Source organism: Columba livia, chromosome 5, assembly GCF_036013475.1.
Source record: "Columba livia isolate bColLiv1 breed racing homer chromosome 5, bColLiv1.pat.W.v2, whole genome shotgun sequence".
Taxonomy (NCBI): Eukaryota; Metazoa; Chordata; class Aves; order Columbiformes; family Columbidae; genus Columba; species Columba livia.
Genome location: NC_088606.1, coordinates 47,758,634 through 47,782,846, shown reverse-complemented (window position 1 = coordinate 47,782,846; position 24,213 = coordinate 47,758,634). Strand labels below are relative to the sequence as shown.

The following is a 24,213-nucleotide window of genomic DNA, read 5'->3' as shown; positions in this document are numbered from 1 at the left end:
AAAACACATCCCTAGTATTGTAATAAATGCCAGTTCCTTAATGCACAACAGGAATTTATTTGCATATTATGAAGCTTTTGCCACAGCTGAGTTCCTCTGACAACTGCTAAGCTCATGACTTCTACCAGCATTTCCTATTTACAGCTAAATCCTGTCTGCAATGTGTGTCATGCAGCAATGGCAACTGGAAAAACGATGTGTAGGGTGGAGAGTATGATGTCCTGATCTGATCTAATAGTCTGCTGCTACCAAAACTGGGTCTTCCCACCCCTGCTTCTGCCACCTTGCGCTAGCTCTGCATTGTGCTGATCCCTCTCTTTTGCTGGCCTAGCTCAGCTTACTAATACCACACAAAAGTAGCCCAGCAAAAACATCACAGTTTTATGCTAGGATAGTGAGCTGAAGTCTGTGAAGCATGCAAATGCTGTAACTGACCCACAGAAGGGAATGCCCTTTAAGGGAATGCCACCTCCTCTTGTTAGCCATGGCAAGCCTTTAGACCTGCTAAATCATCTTGTATGCTGTCACTTTATTACTTCCTCTGTGCTCATGAGAGAAGTATGAGTTAGAAGATCCTCCAGCAGCATCTTACAGGCATTAACAGGGCTTAAAGTTGGGTCTGACTAAGATGATGCTGGCTGCAGAATGTCATCCAGCACAGCCAGTGTCCTGTCAGACTCTGTAGATTGGGTGGTTCTTGCTAGCATCATTGGATAATACAATGTGATGTGTTCAGCAGATACTGCCAAACGTCTATGACTTCTCATAGCAAACAGCCTGCAATGCACAGCAGAGATCCCCCAAACAGATGTGTTGAAGATATATCTGGTGAGAACATGTTCTTTGTGTACAGTGTCCCTTGCTTACTCTAGGCACAACCGGAGGTTGGTTGCACCCTGTCTTCCATGAGAGATGTAGGTAAATAAGAGTGATTATTTCAAGGGAAGAAAGTGTGCAATTATTTAAGTACACTTAACGTCTCCACCCCATTGTAACCACTCAGCTTTTGGCGGTTAGCTCACATTGCACTCTGTGTTAAATCATTCTGATGGCTGTTATTTATGGATGTTGTACTGTCTCATTTCTTTTTTGGCAGTGTTCAAACAGCAGTGATAAATGTATTCAAAGGTGGAGGCTTGCAGAACAATGAACTTTACACCCTCAATGAAAATATCAGGTAGGTTTCTGAAATGCATGAAAAGGGATTTTTGTTGCTGCATGTTTGGTGTCTGCTTGGTTTTGTTCCCCTACAAAGCTGCAGTTGGAAGATATTGGTGGGAGGAGAAGGGACTGAAGCAAACTTAAGTTCAGCTTTGGGGTTTCAGGCAAACTTTGTTTTTGCTGTTGGTGGAGGTCATGGGACACTTGGATAATGTTTCTCTGACTTGTGTGGATATGTAGCTTTGGCAAGGACAGGATGTGTATTAACTTGAATTATAAGGATTTTGTCCCATCCTAGGGAGTTTGCCTCTTCTGACTGATTTTTACACATAAGGGCATTCATGATGGTAGTAACATCTCTTTTCTAAACCCAAGCTTCCCAGAACCATGAAGTGTTTAAACTAAAAGCAAAACACAGCATGTCATTTAAAAGTTTCATCTTCATGTGACAATTGCAGAGCAAGACCTGAAAATATGAACCCTAAAGATGATAAACGGGAAAGCCTAACAAACGTTTTCTTACACTGATGGTAATTACGATTAAAAGTTGTTTTGTTTTTTTTTAATCAGGTTTCATGATTATCTGTGGTTTCATTCTGATTATTTGGAAAGTTTGGTTAGCAGTAGATAGGACTGTAGAGTAGATAAAGATCAATTTATTCTTACTTGGGTTCCAAGTGCTGCTAGGAGGAGCATTGTTGGAGCTGATATATGTGGTTCCTCCTCCCTCTCTCTTTCCCACTATATCTATATTCATTCATCATGAATGCTGTCATACAGGGCTCCAATTCTCCTTCTATATGCCCACCATCCCTATTGCAGTTTTCCCAAGCACCAATTGAAATGGCAATTTGGGCTAAGCACCTACTAAGCAGCAGTCTAAACTACCCCTTTCCCTACTTTCAAAATAAATGCAGCTTGCAGGGCATGAGACTGTCCTATTTGGTATGGTCCCAAAGGTGAAAGTTTAATATAATTCCTTTTGGCAGCTGAGTGAGGGCAGTGTTTCATTCTTTAATGATATTTTAATTGTGTTCAGGTCAGAAGTCCTCACGTTAGGCTTAAGTGCTTGGAACAGTCGTAATTCTTCATGGGATGAGTATTTCTGTATGTGAAAAGAAAAACTAATTTCCTAAGCCTTTGGAAATACCCCAACCTACAGTCTGTTGGCAGGCTTGGGGACTGGCTTTGGGGCTTGTGACTTGTCTGCCAGGCTGTTGCTCACTGCGGTGGCTGCAGCCTGCTCTTCCTCTCCAGTGCAAGCAGGGAGTCCTTCCCATCCTTGTGGGGAGGCAGGACACCAGGCAGAATAGCTGTATTGCCTGGGCTTGGCCACAGTAGCTTGACTATGGGAGATTTGAGGGATTTTCTTGAGGTTGTTGTGTGGATGGGTTTCTTTTAGATGGAGATTTATTTCTGAGCTAGCCAAAGGAATTTCAAGGCCAGCTCAAAAGCTGAAAACAGGACCTGCTGTGGGAGTGAGGCAGCTCTACAATAACAGGGCCTCAACAAGATGTAAATCAACAGACCTATTGGCAGTGAGACTCGGGTGCGTGGACAGCTTGTGAACATAGACAATATCCAGTCAGCTAATGCATGCTTGGAGCGTGGACGCGTGATCAGGAAGTACCTGCATATATAAGGAGGCTTGTTTCTGTAATAAAGGGCTTTGCTTGAATTCATATTGGATTGCGTGGAGTCCATGATTTTTCGCCGTCGCATTCAGGTGGGTTACTGAAGTGGATCTAGACTGTCAAGAGCTGGGCGAAGAACAGGAAATTAGTTGTGAACTGCGTGTGCTTTTCAAGCAGTGCTGATGGTAGGAGTGGAAATGCGCTCTTCCATTGACAGGGACTCTCAGGGAGCACTTGGAAGCGCTCACCTTGAAATACGTGATTAATGTTCCTGCAGGTGCCCTGAGCACTGGTTACATCTGCAAATGTCATTCTCTAAATATATCACTTTAACATTCAAGTAACTCATTAATGTCCATCTAAGGAGCAAAGGACGTGCATCTGTATGTTTGTATGCACAACTGCAGTCTTGCACCTATGACTCTTGATGTAGCTGGCAACACATGAGCTCTGTGCACATGAGGTGAATCTCTAGCTTGACAATGGGCAAAAAGCTAGACCTGTCAGATGGCCAGCTCCTGTGTGCCATTAGGTTGCGCTGGTGCACTTGTTTGTAGTTCTTCATATTCAGCTCCCTGGTGAAAGTTAGCAAAGGCAGTGCTTTAAGACACTCACAGATTTTGCACAGCATTTAGTTATTTGACAGTGGGACATGCAGGAGAGTTTCAAAGTAGAACAGTAATGGCATGACTAAGAGGCGAGCAGGTGGTAACATTTTGCTCTGGATTGCTGCCACCAAGTTGTTGTTGGTGTGGTGGTGGTGGTGTGTTGGTTTGTTTTTTTTGGGTGGTGGTGTTTGGTTGGTTTGTTTTTGTTTTTTACTGGTCTGAAAGTCAGTTGTCACGGCAAGAGGAAATGTAAGAAATGCCATCAAGATTTGGGATTTCAGGAAGTGAATAGGAAGAGACTCCTTCCTTGCATTCTCCCTAGGGCTCAAGCCTCTAATTGCTGCTCTACCTCCGTGAGGTGAAGTCCTATCATGGGCTTGTCAATCAGCTGGTGGAGAACCCCCTGGACTCTGCTGAAGCCAGTGGAAGAACTTCTGACAAACAGGCCCCAAAGGCTTATCTGGTTTATCCCATCTCATAGAAACATAAATGTACTTTGAGATGGGAAGGGTAAATATAATTGCACTGAGAGAGAAGGAGTGAAGAATGTTGGCATGCAAATAAATTTAGAAGTGTTACTAAATGGTTAGGGCGGAAAGTTGCTGTCAAAATTGACTTTCAGCAAAGATTAGGAAGATGTGGTGTAGTTTCTTGATAAGAATGCAGCCTGAGAACTGGATGGTCCCTGATTCAAATGCCATTTTCAAGCACTCTTGATTATACTTCATATTGGCGAAGAGCAAATCTCTTAAAACAGGAAAAATGCAGTGTTTTACAGTGGAAAGTGTTGGGCACATGTTAAATTTTAGGCAGAATTTACTGCTGCAGAATTTATGCTCACAGTCACTGAAAGCTCAAAGTGCAAATGCTCTTTGTGAGAAGGGTTTTTTTTTTTTAATGCTGCTTTTGGTTTAAAACAATCCTGATTTATATATCAGAGTTTTGAAATATAAATATGTATTACAATGTAAAAGTTCTTTTATAGCCTGATTTAAAATACAACAGTTTTTATTAGAAATACTTGGAGTGGCTTCTGCCTGTGTGTATTTAAAATACGTCTTGTTAAATTTCTATAAGTTCTTTCTTGAAAAATATGTCTTTTTAATGCAGTAGTCATAGGGAAGCTGCAGCTTCTGCTTGTGTGTTTCCTCTTCTTATCCTCCCACCTTCTACTTCCAAGAGAAAAGGAAGTACATCATTAGGGAAATATGCTATTTTCTGTGAAATTAAAGGTGTCTTTCTTTAAACAAAAAGCAGAAAAAAACATGAATTTCAAACTAAATAACTTGAAATTGTCTCCTCAACTTTCTGGGCATTCAAGGGTGTTTTTTTGTTTGTTTGTTTGTTTGTTTGCTTGTTCTAGGTGTATGGCTTATAAATAGAAGACTTCAGGGAAACTGTGTGATTCCTTCATGATTTGAGAATAGCCTTTGTGGTCATTTGTAGAATCTGTACCTAAATGTAAAAGAAATTTAACTGTGGCCAAAATGACACATTCACATATACTCACATGTCTTTGATATGACTGGTAGTGCGGATATACCTCTAAGAAATGACCAGCAAGGGCTATTACTTCATGGTTGCATTCCTTTTGTCTACAGGCGTCTTCTGAAGAGTGAACTGGGATCCTTCATCACGGATTACTTTCAGGTATTACATGATTTACTTGCTTTCTTTTGACGTTTGCTCCCCCCTAGCTTTTTGGCCTATAAAAAAAATAGGGCCCCTTTTTACATGCATGTAGCTTACAAGTTTCATTTTTGTCATGATGGAGGTACTGGACTTTTTTAATGTGGGCCATATGGCTTTGGGAGTAGTCATATTCATGGGTGTATGTGCTAAATTAAGGATAAACTTCCTTTACACCTAACAAAGGCTGCTAGTAGCCTACCAAGGTCAAGAAGGAAATAACGTGAACTTTTTAAAGAAGATAGGATACCATTCATAGTGTTTTCTTTAGCCTATTTGTCTAGTATAGAGAAGTCAGAAATAGGTTTTCTGCAACAGCAGCCAGCAAAGGGGAAAAGAAATCATCTGTCGGGCTGTTTTTTTGGGGGGAGGGGGAACAGGCAGAGAAAGAAGTCCCTATCAGCAGGAAATCAACCTCAGTACTGTTTGCCCTTTAGTCCCATAAATATTAATGCAACCTTCAAAAAAGTTAAAGATGAAGAATGAGGTAAGACCTGGTCAATCATAGCTGTGAATAACTGTTATTGCCTTTTACTGATACTATCCAGATAGGCAGAGGTTCAAATATAACCACATGAAAGTGTGCTGGATTATTTTGAGAGGGTACTGATGGCTTTCAGTGTTGTAAGTTGTTCAGTGTAGTGTTGATTAATTAAAAAAAAAGAGGGGGTGGGGGGAGGCTGCTGAAAGCAAGAAGGTTTTCTTCCCTTGAGAAAGAGAGACAGAGAGAGAGAAGAAATTTCAGTATTTTCTGAAGCAGCTGACACTGCCGCATACTGTGCTAACAGCATAGAAAGGCAAAAAAGAAGACTAGTATTGTTTCCTGTCAGTATTAGATTACATGACATAAAAAAATCCCCCACGCTTTGCTGTTAAGTGAGAAGCAACCTCTTGCCTTAAGTATAGTGATGTTTTGCTTCTTTAGACCCTATCTGCACAAGTTGTTTCCTGGAAAGAGGTGGCTGCTGGTGCCAAATGGTGGGATGTTTCCTAGACTATGAGTGAGGTCTGGTGGCAGCCCAGCAGAAGGGCTGAGAGCCCGTAGCGCACAGTGCCTGGCTTAAGTGGAAATCCGCTTCTGCTAATCCAAAACAAGGCAAACAAAAGTTTGCAACTAAATACATGTGTCAAATTGAAATTTGAAAGGTCTTGATCAAGTGTGCAGGTACTACAGTGTTAAGCGTGGTGTGCAAGGCTGGAATAAGCAGAAAATGTCCAGAGGCAACTTCATGCAGCCGTAAGCCTGAATGGAGCATGGAGCTGAACATAGTCCTGAGGGATGTGAGATGTTGACATGTGACTGTTATCTGGTTTTGAAAATTCAGAGTGCAGTGAAATAGGCCTGTGCTGAGTGAGACACAGCTGCATTGTGTCACTGCACAAGAAGAAGGCAATGACTGCTGGGGACCGAATGGTTCCTAGTGCTAGGGTTTGGATGTGTTATTCCCTTTACTCCAGACTGCAAACCTCAAGCCTCTCTGTTATGCTAGGGCTAGTGGCATTAGCTGAGACTCCTTAGGTCTCTTAGTAGTAGAGCTGACAACTGGAGGGACTGCTTAGACTACAGCCTGCTCACTGCTGGGCCTGGATATCTGTGTTGCATCCCTCTTAGCAAGCTGAGGGTATTTGATCTTGTCCTGGGAGACGAGTCTGATCACCAGCACCATTTTCAGGAAAAGCAGGTGCAAAAACTGCTTTTTCACCTTAATGGCAGGGCTGTACTACTTCAGCCACAGGCCAGAATTGCAATGTAGATACTCAGCACTGGACTACTGCTGAGAGAGTGTTGACCTTTGCCTCGGAGACCGTGCAGTGCAAGGACTTGGCTATGTTCACTTCGGCGTTTGTTCTTGTGTCAGTCTGTCTGTTAAAACATTCACAGTGTATATATACTAGTTCACCTGCAGCTGCTGTTCTCCTACTGAAGCCACTGGGACTCAAATTTAATTTCTGGGATTTTTTTTTTTTTTTTTTCTTTTTGCTCAATGTTAAAAGGATTAACTTGGCATCCATCAGACTTAGTCTGAAGTAAAATTCCTTGGTGCTGGCAAGCCATGAGACAAACTGTGAGATAAAGGCTGTTGTAGGAAATGAACTTTTTATTCTGTTGTTAGGTAAGATGCAGGCTTATTTCTGATGCTAGACTGACAGTGCATGGCAGTGATAAAAGGTACTGCTCCCTTCTGAATGTTTTTACTCAAAAATCCTTGGGCCATGGAGTGGGGAAAGACTATTCATGTGCCAAAAAGGACTGGCAACATTATTTCATTTGTATGTGGGTTCAGTTTCACTGCTGATGCCAATTGATTTAGGGCAGTACTGTTGCCACCAAAGTGAGCAGAGAATTTGGCTGGAAAATAACCTTGAAACAAAAAATAAAGTTTTCAACTACTTCCCTTGGCTTGTTGTGTTCATCTCCTCTGGCATAGGGGAGGTGATGGGAGTGGGTCACCATGATGGGGGTGGAGTGGAAGTGCATCTTTTGGTAGTGATTTCCTCCACCATCTGCTAAAGCCCACTGAAAAACTATCCCGAGAAACAAGTTTACTGTTCTCTTAGATTGAAATGAACCCTGAAGGATCTGCTTTCATGTGTAACCAGGCAGTTTTAAATATCCTAGCAGCAATTACAGCAGCTAACTGGGTCATGTAATATTTAGTTGTGATAAATTGACTAAAATGTTTTCTGTTTCTTATGCCACAGCACTTGTAACAGGAGCCACTAAGATAATTTTTAAAATCCCATTTTCCATTTTTTTAAGAGTTCTGGCTCTTAGAGTATGTATATTTTAAACACATACATAGTTTTTCTAACCACTGAATATTTGAGACTAAAACAGAGTAGAGCTTTTATAGTGAGACAAATCTACATTTGTGATGAACTTGACTTGGTTACTTGCAAGTTCTTTTCACCAACAATCATGCGAATTGCCAGGTTTTAGCTCCTGAAGTTGATAAAAGAATGTTTAGGAAACAGGTAGGGTTTAGGTAGTCTTTCTCTACTACCAAAACATCATCATACCAGAGTTACTGAATCTGTTTTGTATTTGAAAGAGAAATGTAATTCCTATAAGTGTTTTGGTGGAAACTCAGATATTTTATTCTCAAGATTTGTGTTTACAGATCTGCTGCCCTCACAACCCTATTATATATACAAGCTATCTCCTTGGATCAGAGTCTGAGTGTAAATGCCAGGTAGTGGGGGCTCGTTTGCTGCAGATCTTCTTTAAAGCAATGCATCATGCTCCAGGTTTTCCAGTACTAGCTTTGCCCATGAACTGATCCAATAATTTCCTGCTGCTGAAAAGGGGTACTTTATACCCACCCCTCCATTCAGTAACACAGCAGGGCACCATTTGCTCTCTCTGCTGGGTTAGTTCTCTGGTGTTCAGCTGAACTACAACAGGGAGGAATCCTATGACCATGGAAGGTAAGAAGATGGGCTTTGAAGGAACAGGGTGTATTGGTGATTAGGACTTCTTTGGGGCAACTATGAGATTTTTCAGATAACCTCCCTTCATTTTCATGCTGTCTGACCCTTGTGGTTGTGGAGAAAATTTTTCGAATATGAAATTAGTGTGTGTTGATAAACTCATGCATTACCTTCCTGATTCTGCAGACAGCCTGAAACAAAACCTTTAGAAAGGCTATTTCTTTTCACTCTCTGGGGGCTTGTTAATCTTGAAACTCACAGGGGAAAATGGAAATTCTAGCTATTTCACAGTTAACCACTTTAGCAGAACTGCCTGGTTTATGCATTTTAACTCCAAACTGTGTCCTCCTGAGGCAGAGCGACCTGATCCCTTCCTAGGCACTGTAACTTCTCCCAGCATCCTTGGGCTACAAATGCAAAAAGTCAGATGCCCAGAGTTGATGCCTCTTCAGCCTGACATCCACTGCCTGCTCTGGCATAGCTGGTAGGTGAGGGATGGTGAGTAGACTGTATTTCCTCATTTAATTCAATGAGAACTTCAATGTCTTAAAACCAGGAGTGAAGCTGCTACATTTTCTAGCCTGCTGCAGTGAAGAGCCACGAAGGTGACAAGTCCTGACTCAGTATTAGGCCTAGCGTTCTGTTTGTAAGGCAAAACCATAGAAACAGCAGTGTGCGAGAACCCATGTTGCTGGAGTGTCAAGCAAAGTCAAAATAGCAAGATGATAAAGTAAGCAGCAGCCACTATGAGGCAAACCCAGATCCAGGCCAAATTTGATTGTTGTTCTCTGCCTTCAGAGTGGTCAGAAGTAGGGCTGGTGAACCTTCCTGTGGTCAGAGGGCCTCTTGCTGTAGGTGAGCTGGCTGTGCAAAGTGGCTGCAGCAGTAGGGGGAAACATGCACTCCTCCCTCTCCTGTGGCACTGTAAAGCTTTTGCTTAAGTCCCTGCTGCGTGTCCTTCTGAGACTCCAGCCTATCCAGCATTTCTTGTGATGCTTGCTGTCCTTTGAAAGGCTGCTTTGTAAAGCCATGCTAGGAGCTGAAAATGCTCGTGTGTTGCTCTCTCCTGCTTAGTCAAAGAGAAAAACCTGGTGCATATGACATTTCTTTCCTTGGCACAGGGTTTCTAGTTCTACCTGTTTCACAGCAAGGCAATGAAATAGTTGTGTAGGTTATTAGAGTGATGATTGCTGGATAAAGGCAGTTCTAGCTCTTCTCTGGCCATGTGCTGCGTTGGGCCTGCTGCTAGTTGCTGCAGCAGTTTGGCTGCTGCACAAGAGGAGAGAGTTCACACTTGTGTGATTTGCAGAGCTCAGCCATATGTCTGCAATACTCTTCTGGGACAAGCTGGTCTTTATTATTGTGTTTCTCCCCTTGCTGGCTGAGAACCCCTGTTCGTGCAGGTCTCCTGGTTAATTCTGCTTCGTCTGGCACTGGACTGAGCTTTCATGGAGCAGCTCCAGAGATTCTATAGCAACTGCTCAGCTTTGTTGTCACAGATGGAGTCTCCAGGCAGCTCAGACCCGTTACTGTGAGCTGAGCAGAGGACCTAGTAGTCCTGGGTGGCAGCAGCAGTAGGGACACCTGCCTTTCAGACCCTGTAGGCGTTGGCTCACTAGGTGTGTGTGATTCACTTGAAGTGGTGCCTGGTTGCTACTGCTCAAACTGTGGCATGGAATGGGACAGCAGCGTGCCATGCCCTGGTAAGCAGGGCTCCTGCCTGAAGCGGTGACTCACCAGCACAGAGCCGGGGCCAGCTGCGGGGTTTTCCCATAGCTGCTGCCTTGCTGGCGTGTTGCGGTCTACATTGTAGCAGTGCTGCCTACTCTGTCTGCTTGGTCTGCTCTCCTTCTTACTCTCCCTGCCTCGCTTTCTCTCTTTAGGTGGGCTTTTTTACCTATTTTGAACAAATAAGTCTCATTTTAGGATGTTATTTCATACTTATCTTGCAGTTTGTTCTCTGTGTAGGACTGAAATTTTCTCTCTGCTTTTGTCACTATTTACCCTCTTTATAGAGTAGTAGGGAGGGATGCTCCAGGTGTGGGGTGCTGCAACTCACACAGATTTGCATTTCGTAAAACACTGCCAAGAAACAGGTAGGTGGTTGTGTGCAACTGGCAATAACTTTGTAGAAAATACTTGTCAAGTAAATTTGTGTGATGCTTTTTTTTTTTTCTCTCAAAATTAACATCAGGTTATCCAAGTTTGTGTGATGTTTTCTTTTGTCTCAAAATTAACATCAGATTATCCAAGAATTAGTGGTTATGTGCTTGTAGGGCCTGTAAAAGAGTGGTTTAACACTAGCACACAAAGCCTCAGTTGGCTGCAAGACAGGCTGCTTTTAAGAAATAACTGTGATGTGTAGAAGAAAAACTGAATTTTTTACTCAGCAACTGTATTAGTTTACTCCCATTCCAAGCTTATGTTTCTGTTTGAACTAGTATTAATTTCTTAATTTTAATGTGGCCTTTTAAAAGCATACTGGCCATGTTCAGCATGGAGACATGAGAGGAAACAAAATTTGTCTGTAATTAAAGGGCTGTTGATGTAAACCTTTTTCCCCCCAAGAGTGTTGGCTTAGCAAGAGAATTCCTTTGTGGCATGCTACACTGCAGAGACATAGCTTTCAGATGAGAACTGAAGTCACCTGTGATGGCTTGAACCTCCTTGATGTTTTCTGTGGAGCTGCTCCCAAAACTACTTGGCTGCTTTTTGTTACCTTTCTGCTTGGAGGTACCACCCACCGCAGAGCAAGCTGTGCTAGTGGCAGGGCTGTCACCTCGAAAACCTTCCTGTTGTTTTTGCATGAAGGCCATCACCATGACCAGGCTGCTGTCAGAGCACTCCCAACAGGGAACATCTAATTTGCCTCTGGCAAAGTCAGATGGGTACCATTTTGCCTGGAGCGTAGTGAGAGCCTGCACAGGAAGGGCCTCCATGGCCCCTCTTTGGGATGACCAGCTCCTGACAAGGCGGAGGGAAGGAGAAGGTGCATGTCACTGCTGGCAACTACTGTTGTGCTTGGGACAGATTCCACCTGCAGTCATTGTGCTGGGAAACTGAAATTGCTCTTCTGGGTATCGATGGAGAAATTTTCCTCAGTTTATCTAATAGGGCAGGGGAAGGGGAAAATACCTGTGCCAGGAAAAAGAAGGAATTAGCTGGAAAGTGTCAGTTTTATAGCACGGCGTGTGATTGCCTTCAGACTTTTTTTTAATTCCCAATGATTTCAGCACAGCTTAATTTGCAAGAGTAGTGAGCACATGCACATCATGGGAAGGGTCTTTGCTGAGGAAAAAATGAAAAGTGATTTTTCTAGAGCTTTCAGTCCTGTCTTCCAAAACTCAGTGCATTTGAAGACTTACTTAAAGGCTTTCTTTTAGCTACACTTCTTGGTGATATACCTGAAACTGCTACTGTGGATTTCTGCACTGAGAAATGTAGTGGGGTTTCAACCTATGAGATTTCACAAGCTTACTTCTATCTGCTGCAGAATATCTGTCTCCAAATTTCTTGACTTACTTGTACGTGTTGGGGCTTAAGTCAAGTCTTTGTTTCTCTGGAGTGCATTCTTCACTGTAGCAAGAGTAACAGCAGGTTTGCAGCACCTGCAATGAGTATAGCCTGTGTTGTACCAACAGCAGGGTGAGGACTTCACCTGAGGGATCCAGGGAAAGCTGATTTGGGGAGGGAATAACTTCCTGCCCAATCACCCAGTTCAGCTGTGATTGCAGAGATGAAGTGTCAGCTAAACAACTTCTAGTAAATCCACCCTTCAAGCTCACTTGGTGTCTATCTGGTCTTTCTTGCAAGTAAAGGTTTGTTTTTCCTTTTAGCTCTGTGCCTCTGCGTTGCCTCTGGCAACTGGGGATAAAGCAGTAAAATGAGACTTATAATCTAGATAAGATCTGATAGAGACTTCCGCTGTTGTTGTGTTTATTAGATTGTACTAATTTGTCAGCAAATGCTGTAGGGTTTTTTTTAATGAAAATTTACCTGTCTGGCTTGATTCTGAAGGGGTAATGTTTGAATTGAAATAATTTCTAAGCCTGTGACTTTAGCAGAATAGACAGATAAGTAAAATTTCCAGATATTTTGAAGAGGGGGAGAAGGGAAATTAGTCTCTCTCTTCCACAGGAAAAAGGAAAAGTTGAAAGGATAATTGAAATATCTGCAGTAACTATGCAGAGCTAAGTTTTTTTTTTTAAGAAACATTAAGAATGAGATGATGCAAGCTATTTAGCACATGGAATTACTGATAATACATTCATAAGAGCATTATAAATTCTTTCTTACAGGGGGATGATTAATATCTCTATTTTTAATAGGTAGAACTGTGCTGTCCATAAAGGTATACAAATGTGTATTTTGTTTGCTGACATAGCTGTAAAACGTACAAAAAAAAAATCTCTGAAGGTAGAAAGCATCAATAATATAAGCAAAGTAGCTGGAAAATTGTATCCACAGTACTCAGGAAGTGTTATGTAAATGAAAACCTAATGTTCTAGTGCAGATAGAGAATGAATTCATATTTCTTGAGAGAAACACAAGAAAATAAGTGTGACACCTTCATATATATGTGTGTATTTTTTTATGATATAGTAGTTTAAAATGTTTTAAAGATCAGCTGTAAATTTCCCTTGCAATATGTGAGAGGTAATTACCTAGAGCTATAGGTTGAAAAATAAATAATTTAAGTACTTTATTAGTAAACTAAAAGCATCTGGAAGGATTAAAGTGCAATATCACTCCAAATGTTATCTTATTGTTCAGGCAGGAAAATACTTACAGTGTAAGTGGGTTTCACTTCCCCCCCCCCCCCCCTATAGTTTTTTCCATTCCAGATTTTCTCCTTTCTCTTTCACATCATTTGCTGTTGGCTTTGTTTGTTTTTTGTTTGGTTGCTTTGTTTGTTTTTGGGTTTTGTGTGTGGTTTTTTTGGTAGGTTTTTTTTGGTGTGTGTGTGTTTTTTTGAGGGGGTTGTTTGTTTGTTGGGGGAGGGGTGTTTTTTTGTGGGTTGGGGGGGGAGGTATTTGTTTTTGTTTTTTCCTGGAAAGTTTTTGTTGTTGTTGTCCAGAGCCTGACATGTGCAGTCATTTATTTTTACTGAACAAATCTAAAAATGTAGTGGAGATCCCAACAACTTAATATTCCCCCCCAAAGCCCGTATTTCTGCTAGAGAATCTTTGCAAAAGTCACCTTTATAACAACATTTACAAATATTGCAATGTTTTTTTCATCACATGAACATATTTATCCAACTTGCTAATTGCTGTAGTCACTGCCCATGTGAAAAGTATCACCTCAGCACGTTTTCTTTGCAGTCTACCCATCCTTTGGAATCCCTGTTCCTCCTGTCCTCTCCTGGGAACTCTGTCTTTCTCTCAACCTGAAAACTCACCCTAACAGAGGAGTAAGCCCTAAACAAAGCCCCCCAGCGAGTAAAAATTTTTCACTGGCAAGTTCTCTTCACTCCTTGCAGTTTCTTTTGACAGTCCTTTATCGTATTGGTGATGATGAATAAATCAGAAAATTGGCTTCTGCAGGGAAAAAAAAAAAAATAAAATTGTTCTATTGGGGGGAATTCCAGAGTAAAAAAAAAAAACTTGCAGAAATTGGACTTCATTTTTAGAATAAATATATGGCTTTTTGGCTAAAACTGAGTAAGCTGTTATAAGCAAGTGAGATTCCACAGGTCTTGGAGGTGGCTTGAGCTGCCAGGCAGTGCATGTCCTGCTGGAGGTCCCTGCTTACCTGAGTGGGCACTGGTGGTGTGGAAGTAGTCAGCAAAGACCAAAATGTACCCTCCTAAACTGACAGCTGTGCACTGCATGAGGCCTAGAAGCAGCTGCTTTGCAGTCTGCAGTATTGACAGAGCGCTCTGCTTTTTACCTGTTGGCATCCACAGCTTTTCAGTTGCAGTTAATGAGAGTAATTTTTACCTTCTTTGTGAGTGGGTTCAGAAGGTCACATGCAAAAGTGCTTTGGGTTCCTGTCTCCACAGGGTCACTTGTGTGCAGAGCAGCAATTTTAGAATGTTCCGCTGACAAAACAGGACATTCAAGTCAGCTCAGATTCCTTTGCTGAAATTCCTAGGATTGGTTATATAGTAGAGTACTGAAAATTGTTTAAAGCTTGACTGTACTGCGTGGATAAGATTGCTTTTGCACTCTGCTAGACCTAGTAAAGGTCGAAGTCTTGTGACTTGGATGAGTTTCATCCCATGGTGAATTGGATGGTCATTCCTCCTTGTGTTGTGATTGAACTCTGGATACACATTAGGGGATGCAGGTGGGTTTTTTGTTTGTTTGTTTTTAAAGCAGTGTCTCTGAAGTACTTTTATCTGTCTCATTTAGGACAAGTAAGCCATTGTAGCAAAACATGAGTTTATCTTTTAATGTGCATGAGCCAAAGACAAGAACAAGAGCCAAAGAAAGGTATCCATTTCCTCTCTGTTTTATAACACTACACTTCTTTCACACCATGAAGAATGCAATGTCCATTCATTCTTTCCTTGAGATGAAACTTTTCATGGAAGTTTCCCCTACTACCCATAGCATGTGAGGCAACTGATGAGCTTGTATGGCACGTTCTTTCTCCTGGGCCCTTTTTACTGAAATCTTGACAAAGATGCCAATGGAAAAAATTATCTCTAGTATTGTAGCAGTTCCCAGCTCTAAAAGGTCTCGGACCTCACCTTGCATAAGGTGAGATTCCAAAGCAAAAGGAGTTTCTTGAATTCAGCCCCTGATTTTATTGGTTTCAGTATTTTCCTACCTGACAGCTTCGTGAATGTAAATTCTCCACCAGGACAATGCATCCAGGGATGTTTCCTTACTGATAGAATGTATGGTGGTCTCTTCAGTCCCTCAGCCTACTTGCAAAAGACTTCTGGAGTCTGATTAGAATACTATTTAAGGAAGAGCCCTTCCCTTTCTACACATTTCAGTGATATCTGATGCTAACAAGTAGGTCTTTTGAGTGGCAAGTTTTTCTTTTGTTCTGGAAAGCAAAGTACAAGTGGAGAATGTCACTGAACAATATTTCCTTCTTTTCATTCCCTTCAACAGTACCTCAGTTTAGTATTGCTTCTTGTTGTAGGGAGGATGCAGAGGTGTGCTGCCTCTCTTTACTTGGTGTTGCTTACAGTTACCTGCTTGTGTGTGTCATAAACAAGCCAGCCTGGTATATGGTTACAGGGGGCAGGTCTGTCATCCAGAGCAGCAGTTATTTGGTGACAGCAGTTCCTTTCTCTAGGATTCTCAAAGCTTTTCAAAATAACTGATTCTTCTAGTGCTGTTGGGAGAACAGAAAGGTAGGTGTTGTTTTTGCACCATTCTTGTGTTTGAAGAAATAGAAACAGGAAGCTTATCAGATGTTTAGATGTCCTGAACTGCAAACAGGCACATCAATATCTTGACTCTATTCCTGTGACGCGGGACAGATCTATCCTTCCCACTTCTGACAGATGTTTCAACTGTCTACTGTGTTCTTGTGTCTGGCTGAACAAGAGGGGGTTAATGAATGTACAGCACTCACAGTGAGACCAGGTCTGGTGGTGATGCTGGGGGAAAGTACTATGATATGGCTAATCTTTCAATAACTGCATGCAAAGTGGATAATATCTGAAAAGAACCTTATTATTCCATGTTTATTTTAAATGTCAGAAAAGGCAAATGCATGTCTCTCTTCTCTCTTGGCAGAACCAGCTCCTTGTGAAAGGCTTGCTGTTTATAGAGGAAAAGGTTAAGCTGTGTGAAGGCAAGTATAGTAAGAAACCCATTTCGGAAGGGAGTTGTTTTTTGCTGTTTGGTCAGACAAGATGATTTGCATGTCTGGAAAGCACACAGCCCTTTCTGGTACTGTCTTAGGATGTCATACAACCTTTTGGGAACTGGATTGCACTGCAGCCCTTGCAGCTTAAGGTATGGGGCAGGCTGTTTGAATAGCCAACTAACTGCAACACTCCCACCAGCCACGTTTTCATTGAGAGCGCAGGAATGTGCTTTTGAGAGCTGAACTAACAGGCTTTGTGTAATTTTAAAGAAAAAAACAATCACTTGGGTGGAAAATAAATCTTTCAGGAAAGAAGTTGACCACACATGAAATTCTGTTCAAACCACTGGCATATGGATGCTTGTTACTCCAGAGCCTGTGGGCAAAAGCCAGTGTGTTGCAGCGACTCTCAGTGTTGGATGTGTGGGGAGTTAGTCATGTTTCTTAACAGCTTGCTCAAGCAGAGCAAGTTGTGTGAGCACATGTCTTTGTTCAAAACGAGGCTGGTTTGATTTGACCCAGTTTTGTAGCCTGTAGGGAAGATCCCTTGCTAATCACTGGTCTGCTGTATCTGGGTTGTTAGATGCCAACAGACACTTATAATCTTGCATCATTATTGATGGTGGATTCCTCCGCACTGTTCTTCACCAAGTGACTTCTCCAGCTGGACAGCAGGCTGTAGGACTTGGACCTGTGAAGGGGTTGTGCAGTTTCCAGCCTCCAGCTTGGTTTGTATTTCTTTGGTACTGGCCCTATAAGGGAGGAAAAAAGGCAGACTCATACATTTTCCTGACTCTAGGTACCTGCCCTGCCACTGCCAGCTCTTCAGAATGAGTGCTATGCAGCTTATAGGTTTTCTTTTCTGTGTTCATATAAAACTGTTCATATAAAACACCAGTACCTGTTTTAGAAGTATGAAAATTGAGTTTTGGTCCATAAAAAGCAGAGAGCTGCCTGGGAGTAGTTTGCAGCTGCTGAAGGAGTTTGGATAAGATGAAGTTTCCCAGGCAGATAACAAAACTTTCTTCCTATGGCTCATTTTTGGTTCCCCAGTTTGAGGTGACAGTGGATCCACTTTGCCTATACAGGCTGGTATCTCTGCAGAAGATGACTCATGGGTACCTTTCTTTCATAATATGTAGGTTTGTTGCAGCTCTTGTGTAACAGCAACAATAACTTCTTGTACATACTTCTCAGGTAGCTCTGTCTTCCTGGAAAATTTCTGCTGTCCTAGTAGTCAGAGACAGAATAGTGTTCCTGCTGCAGGGCATGGCAGTGTTTTACTGTGTCTGTTTTACAAATCACAGCCTCTTATTTTAACATGACTTTTCTTTATATGGTCTCTCAGAATCCCTTTCAATGCCTGTGGGATTTATGATTTCTTGAAATAACAAACCATTCCCCCTTCCCCTTCAAAAGAAGCTATCTATAAAATTTCGCTCTGGCTCCATACACCAAAGCATTGCAGTCCTGGGGAAGAGACAGAGGAGGGAAAAATTTAAAATTCAGTTAGTCTGGTTCTTGTTGTCTTTTTCACTTAGAGTTGGCAGTTTCTGGTAATGGGTAGCTGTTATGGGGGTGTTGAGTAGGTGGTCATTTGCCTGCAGTTTCAGTTTTGAAGCTGGTGTCATACATGACATGGTGAAGCCTCCCTCTGAACCTTCCTGCAGTCATCAGTGGGCTCTCTGCTTGAAAGGAAACATCTGCAGGATCTGGTCCTGTTGGCTCTCTGGCTATGTTCTAAGCAGTACAACCCATGGGCAAGCACAGTGAAAGCCCATGTGTAAACCTCCAGATGGAGAAAGCACTTCAGTACACTGATAAGGTTCCTTTGAGTTGCAATTTTATGTGTAATCCAGTTAATCCCGTCAGGCATTTAGTCACCTTGAGGCTGAGCCTTCAAAGCTGCCTTGATCAGCCATTTCCCGTTACTGCTTCTCGAGTCTTGACTGCTTGTGAGCTCCAGCTGAGGCTCCATGGAAGGTATCCTGGAAAATCCTGTTGTCAGAAACTTGTGTTATTTTACCTGGGTCTGTATTTGCACCTGAAATTTCTGGGGAAAGTATCTAAAACTTGAAAAAAACATTGCAAACCTTTGGCCTTTGTGATGGGAATATCTCTCAAAAATGTAGACTTTGGACCCAAATTCTGAGGAACACAAAATTCTATAAGTCAAACCTTTGAGCATAATTTAAAATGTCTATTCAAATGATTACGTTTAGTAAAGCACTTTTTGTTAATAACAGGCTGTTGACCACAGTTGTATGCCTGTTTTAGGAATCATGAGTTGCATAACTTAGTCTGCCTTCATTTTAAATACCCACTTAAATTTGGGGATATTTGTTTGAATCGGAGTCATGTGAGGAGTGGCCACAAGTGGATTTTATTTGGGAATTTTCCCAGGTACCATGTTTGCGAGGAGGATGGTGACTTTGTGGCTCATCAAGGTCCTGACTACCGTGTCTGTGCTTGGGAGTGTGGAGATGCTGGAAGGGGCTCTTGTGAATGACTCAGTTACTGCAAAACAGTTGATGTTGGCTGAGACCTGCTGGTTTTCAGATTGAGTTGCTAATGTGTGGCCATACTCCCTTGCTAGTTGAGCATGCTAACTGACCTATGAGATTACATAATCCTTTGCTGTGGAGTTAAAGTGTCCAGCTGAAGAGAAGATGCACTCTTGTGTTGGAATTGGTCTCATGTTTTGAACAGAGCTGTCGTCTTTGTGGTAAGCGACAGAGCAATTGTGACTCTGTCAGTTAATGTAAAGCTTAGCCAAGTGATGTCCAATTTTGGATGGAAACTGTGAATGTAAAGTGTGCGTTTGTATCTCTTGTTTGGGTAATTAGAGTTTACTGGAGTAATTTGAGTTTACTTGGGTAATTAGAGTTAACTTGATTTTAGTGTCCCTGTCACTAAAGCTCTTGTTCCCAATCTCTCTTTACTTAGGTGAGGATCGCATTGATATCCTGTCTGAAATCTGGGATCGCTATTTTACAGAGACTCTTCCTACGCTCCAGGCAATATTCTACCCAGTTCAGGTAATCTTGATTGTAGTTCAGTCTTCAGTCAAGTGAGGCAGTGTAACTCCAGTGTCTGCTAATGGCACATGGAAACTTCCATTCCAGCTGCACTTTTTGGCAAGTGGCTAAACGGATCTTTTAAAACCTTTAAACTACATTTGAGAGGAAGCAGAGTTTGCCTAAGTCAGAATTAACTGTATAAGGACTGCTGAAATCTACAAGGCAAGCACAGTGTTTTGGGCTGAATTTATTGCTATTTGTTTGCCTTCTGTCTGTGCTTATCTGAGCTTGAACACTGAAGATATTGAACTATACCTTGTTTAGACTGAAGCTCTGGCCCATTTGTATTTATAGTTCTTCCATTTTTAAGTACATGGGACTCTGTTGGTGCAGATGACAACACTAACAACTTGTCTTCAGAGGGATGAATCTGAAGACTAGATCAGGAGCAAATGTGTTTAACTCACCCTAACTGCTTTTGGAGGGCTGTGTCCCAGTTGTGCCTTTGGAAAATCCCCTGTTGTTGTTTTTTAAGCTATAAAAGGGCACAAGTAAATCTATGGGTAGAAGATGAATGAACAACTTTATGTAAGACCTGTTTACAATGGGTATTTTGAAAGCTAAGTATCCCATCAACTGTTGAGCTGTATCATTTTTTAATGTAGTTTTAGTCAAGGTTTCCATATGAGCAGTCTAATTACCTCCACAGCCTGTTTTGATCTTTTCTTCCATCAGAGGAAAAGCAAAATGTACTTCATGAGGAGACTGATGTTCTTGGAAATACTAGCCTCTTCCTCTTAACTTTAGTCTCTTCCACAAGATGTGCTTTCCAGAACCTTTAAAAATTATTTTTCCCTTGTATTGTTTGAAAGCTCAAAGGTTGCCCTTTTCCTCTAATCCTATTAAAGCTGGCATTTCCTAAGAAAGGACTTGTGTGAAGACAGACACTAACTTTTTACTGTATTGATTTTTTTTATCCTTTCCTTGCTGCAGATGCCTAAAGGTAGGTGTTTGGCAGACAAAACTGCACAATTATAATATCTTCCCTTTCCTTTTGCAACTAATTCTGTCAAGAAGTGACCTAATCTATTTAAGCAGGATTTTTTCTGCACTGTGGAAACAGCCGAGCTACCTGTGTGTCATATGCAATAATGCTAATAATTCTGCCACTGAGCAGAAAAATCTGCTCCCCTGCTGTTAAATGTCTCTAATGAGAAAGTGGACAAAAGTTTTCACACAGTCAGTACAGCTTTTGGAAGTAACTTGGTGATAGTGGTGAAAGCATGACTACGGGATGTGAAGATTCTTTGAAAGCATAGCTTTCTTACTGTATTTGTCTTGTCACAATATCTTAGTCACTAAAAATATTTCATAGAAGCTGTGAGGTTAGGGAAGTATTTGACACTGTCCCATCCTTGTTTCTACATTGGAGAGACATGGAATTGATGGACAGACCACTCAGTGGATAAGGAATTGGCTGGTTGGATGCATTCAGAGTTGTGGCCAACAGCCTGATGTCCAAGTGAAGACCAGTGATGAGTGATGCTCCTGAGGCGTCATTATTGGCTGTTTAACATCTTTGGTGACATGAACAATGCGACTGAGTGCACCATCAGCAAGCTTGCCAACACCACCAAGCTGTATGGTGTGGCTGATGCACTGGAGGGAAGGGAGAGACCTTGACAGGCTTGAGTGTCAGGCCCATGTGAACGTCACGAAGTTCAATAAGACCAAGTGCAATGTCCTGCACCTGGGTGAGGGCAGTCCCAAGCACAAATGCAGGCTGGGCAGAGAATGGAGTAAGAGCAGTCCTTAGGAGAAGGACTTTGGGGTGTTGTCTGATGAGAAGCTCAGCATGAGCTGCCAATGTGTGCTTGCAGCCCAGAAAGTCAACTGCATTCTGGACTACATGAAAAGAAGCATGACCAGCAGGTCAAGGGAGATGATTCTCCCCCTCCACTCTTGTGAGACCCCACCTGGAGTATTGCATTCATCTCTTTTGGCCCTTAACATAAGGACATGGACCTGTGGGAGCAAGTCCAGAGGAGGGCCACAGCAGTGATGAGGGAGCTGGAGCACCTCTCCTGTGAAGACAGGCTGAGAGAGTTGGGGCTGTTCAGCCTGGGAAAAAAGAAGGCTTTGGGGAGACCTTATGCCCTGTTTCCCCAAAAATAAGATAGGGTCTTATATTATTTTTTGCTTCAAAACTTACTATTTTTTACATGTGTAGCTGCCTGGACACTATTTAAATTAACTTTTATTAACTGTAACTAGGGTTTATTATTGGAGTAGGGCTTCTATTTTGAGCATCCTCAAAAATCCTGAAAAATCATGCTAGGGCTTTTTTCAGGGTAGGTCTTATTTTCAGGGAAACAGGGTAACAGCCTTCCAGTAGGGGCCTACAAGAAAGCTGGAGAGAGACCTTTTACAAGGACATGTAGTGATAGGACAAGGGTTAATGGTTTCAAATTCAAAGAGAATAGATTGAGATTAGATGTAAGGAAGAAATTCTTCACTATGAGGGTGGGAGACACTGGAACAGGTTGCCCAGGAAAGTTGTGGATGCCCCATCCCTGGAAGTGTTCAAGTCCAGGCTGCCTGGGCCTTTGAGCAACCTGATCTAGTGGAAGGTGTCCTGGCTGATGGAGATGGGTTGGAACTAGATGATCTTTGAGGCCCCTTCTAAAACAAACCATTCTGTGATCCTATGAAGTATTGCCATTTTAAGGATGAGGAACTGAAAGGGAACAGACAGCATATTTAAAGCTTTGTAGGCACCTAAGTCCTACACAAATGTGTGAATTTAAACTGCCAAAATACATCCAAGAATTTGAGTAAGCTGCCCTAAGCCACAACAGAGAGAGCTGCTGGTGCAGTAAGAAATTGCTTTTATTTCAAGCCAGTGCCCTAATAAGAAGATGGGGTTCTTCCTACAAATAGGGAACTACCTATTTATATGGTGTGTCACAACATGTGAAGAGAGCTCATCTAGCCAATCTCTTTCAGCATGCTGTAGTTCTTCATGTGCTGTGACTGTAGATGGGAAAGTCAATTTGTTGTTGGTTCGCCATCCTTTGCTGCAAATGTCAACATGATATTCTCCTCTATCCCCACAGTTGCAGGGTGCGATGAGGAAAGATACAGGAAAACCCGTCAGATGAATACCTGGCTGTGGGACTGGTGTCACTGGCAGAATTTTGTGTTTTTTGATTGTGGGTTGGCTTACATGACACCTGGCCTGCTGACAACAAATGGGATGCACCTGTCTCAAAAGGGGAAAAGGATCCTGGGGCAGGAGTTAGCTGGACTTATTGAGGGGGTTTTAAACTAGATTTGAAGGGAGAGGAAACCAGGTATGGCAGAGACACACTCAAGGGTGACATGCTGTCATCTGAGGGTAGTGCTAATGAGACCCTTCAGTCTGCCGTTCCAGTAGAATCAATGGCTTAGCTGAAGTGCATCAATAGGAACGCACACAGCATGGGCAACAAACAGGAGGAGCTGGAAGTCATGAGGCAGAGAAACTATGATTTGATTGCCATCTCAGAAACATGGTGGGGTGACTCTCATAACTGGAGTGCTGCATTAGATGGCTATAAACTCTTCAGAAGGGAGAAGCAAGGAAGGAGAGGACGCAGGGTAGCCATGTATGTTAGGGAGGGTTTTGATTATCCAGAACTACATGGGGTGATGATAGGGTTGAGAGTCTATGGGTGAGAATCAAGTGGAAGGGCAACAAGGCGGACATCCTGGTGGGAGTCTGTTACAGACCACCCAACCAGGATGAAGATGCAAATGAAATATTTTGCAGGCAGCTGGGAGAAGTTCCTTGATCGCTAGCCCTTGTTCTTATGCAGTACTTCAACCTACCAGATGTCTGCTGGAAGTACAACACAGCAGAGTGGAAGCAGTCTTGGAGGCTCCTGGAGTGCATGGAAGACAACTTCCTAACACAGCTGGTTAGGGAGCTTACCAGGGAAGGAGCCTCGAGCCTCGCTCGATCTGTTGTTTGTAAATAGAGAAGTGCTTGTGGGCAATGGAGGCTGCCTTGAGTATAGTGATGATGAAATGATTGAGTTTACTTTTCTTGGAGAGGTAAGGTGGGAGGTCAGCAGAACTGATACTTTGAACTTCTGAAGGGAAGACTTTGACCTGTTTGGAAGGCTGGTTGGCAGAGTCCCTTGGGAGGCAGTCCTGAAGGACAAAGGAGTCCAGGAAGGCTGGTCTCTCTTTAAGAAAGAAATCTTAGAGGTGCAGGAGAAGTCTGTCCCCGAATGCCGCAAGGCGAACTGGTGGGGAAGAAGGCCGGCCTGGCTGAATAGAGAGCTACGGCTGGAACTTAGGAATAAAAAGAGAACTTACAACCTTTGGAAGGAGTGGGAGGCTACTCAAAAGGAATACAAGAATTCTGTGAGGTTATGCAGGGAGAAAATCAGAAGGGCCAAAGCCCTAGAGCTAAGCCTGGCCACCGCTATGAAAGGCAACAAGAAATATTTCTATACATATATTAGCAACAAGAGGAGGGCTAAGGAGAATCTCCATGCACTGGTGGATGCAGAAGGAAACACAGTGACATAAGATGAGGGAAAGGCTGAGGTATTTAAAACCTCCTTTGCCTCAATCTTTAGTAGTCAGAACAGTTGTCCTCCAGATACACAGCTGCTTGAGCCAGAAGACAGGGCTGGGGACCAGAAGGAAGGTCCAGTAATCCAAGGGGAAACGGTTAGTGACCTGCTACACCACTTGGATGCCCGCAAGTCTATGGGGCCAGATGGGATGCACCCAAGAGTGCTGAGGGAGCTGGCAGAGGTGATCACTAAGCCACTTCCCATTATGTATCAGTGATCTTGGCTAACTGGGGAGGTCCCAGTTGACTGGAAGTTGACTAATATG

At 42.5% G+C, this 24,213-nt stretch overlaps 1 protein-coding gene across 8 annotated transcripts in view; it reads left to right on the top strand.

The window, feature by feature from the left end:
- PRR5L (proline rich 5 like) overlaps positions 1-24,213 on the top strand; it is an 84,296-nt gene that overhangs the window by 42,082 nt on the left and 18,001 nt on the right. For all 8 annotated transcript variants that reach the window (XM_065064848.1, XM_065064852.1, XM_005500239.3 and 5 more), the window contains 4 exons: positions 1,097-1,177; positions 5,005-5,053; positions 16,228-16,285; positions 19,247-19,338. In XM_065064848.1, coding sequence (XP_064920920.1) covers positions 1,097-1,177; positions 5,005-5,053; positions 16,228-16,285; positions 19,247-19,338 — 280 coding nt within the window. The remainder of the gene's footprint in view (positions 1-1,096; positions 1,178-5,004; positions 5,054-16,227; positions 16,286-19,246; positions 19,339-24,213) is intronic.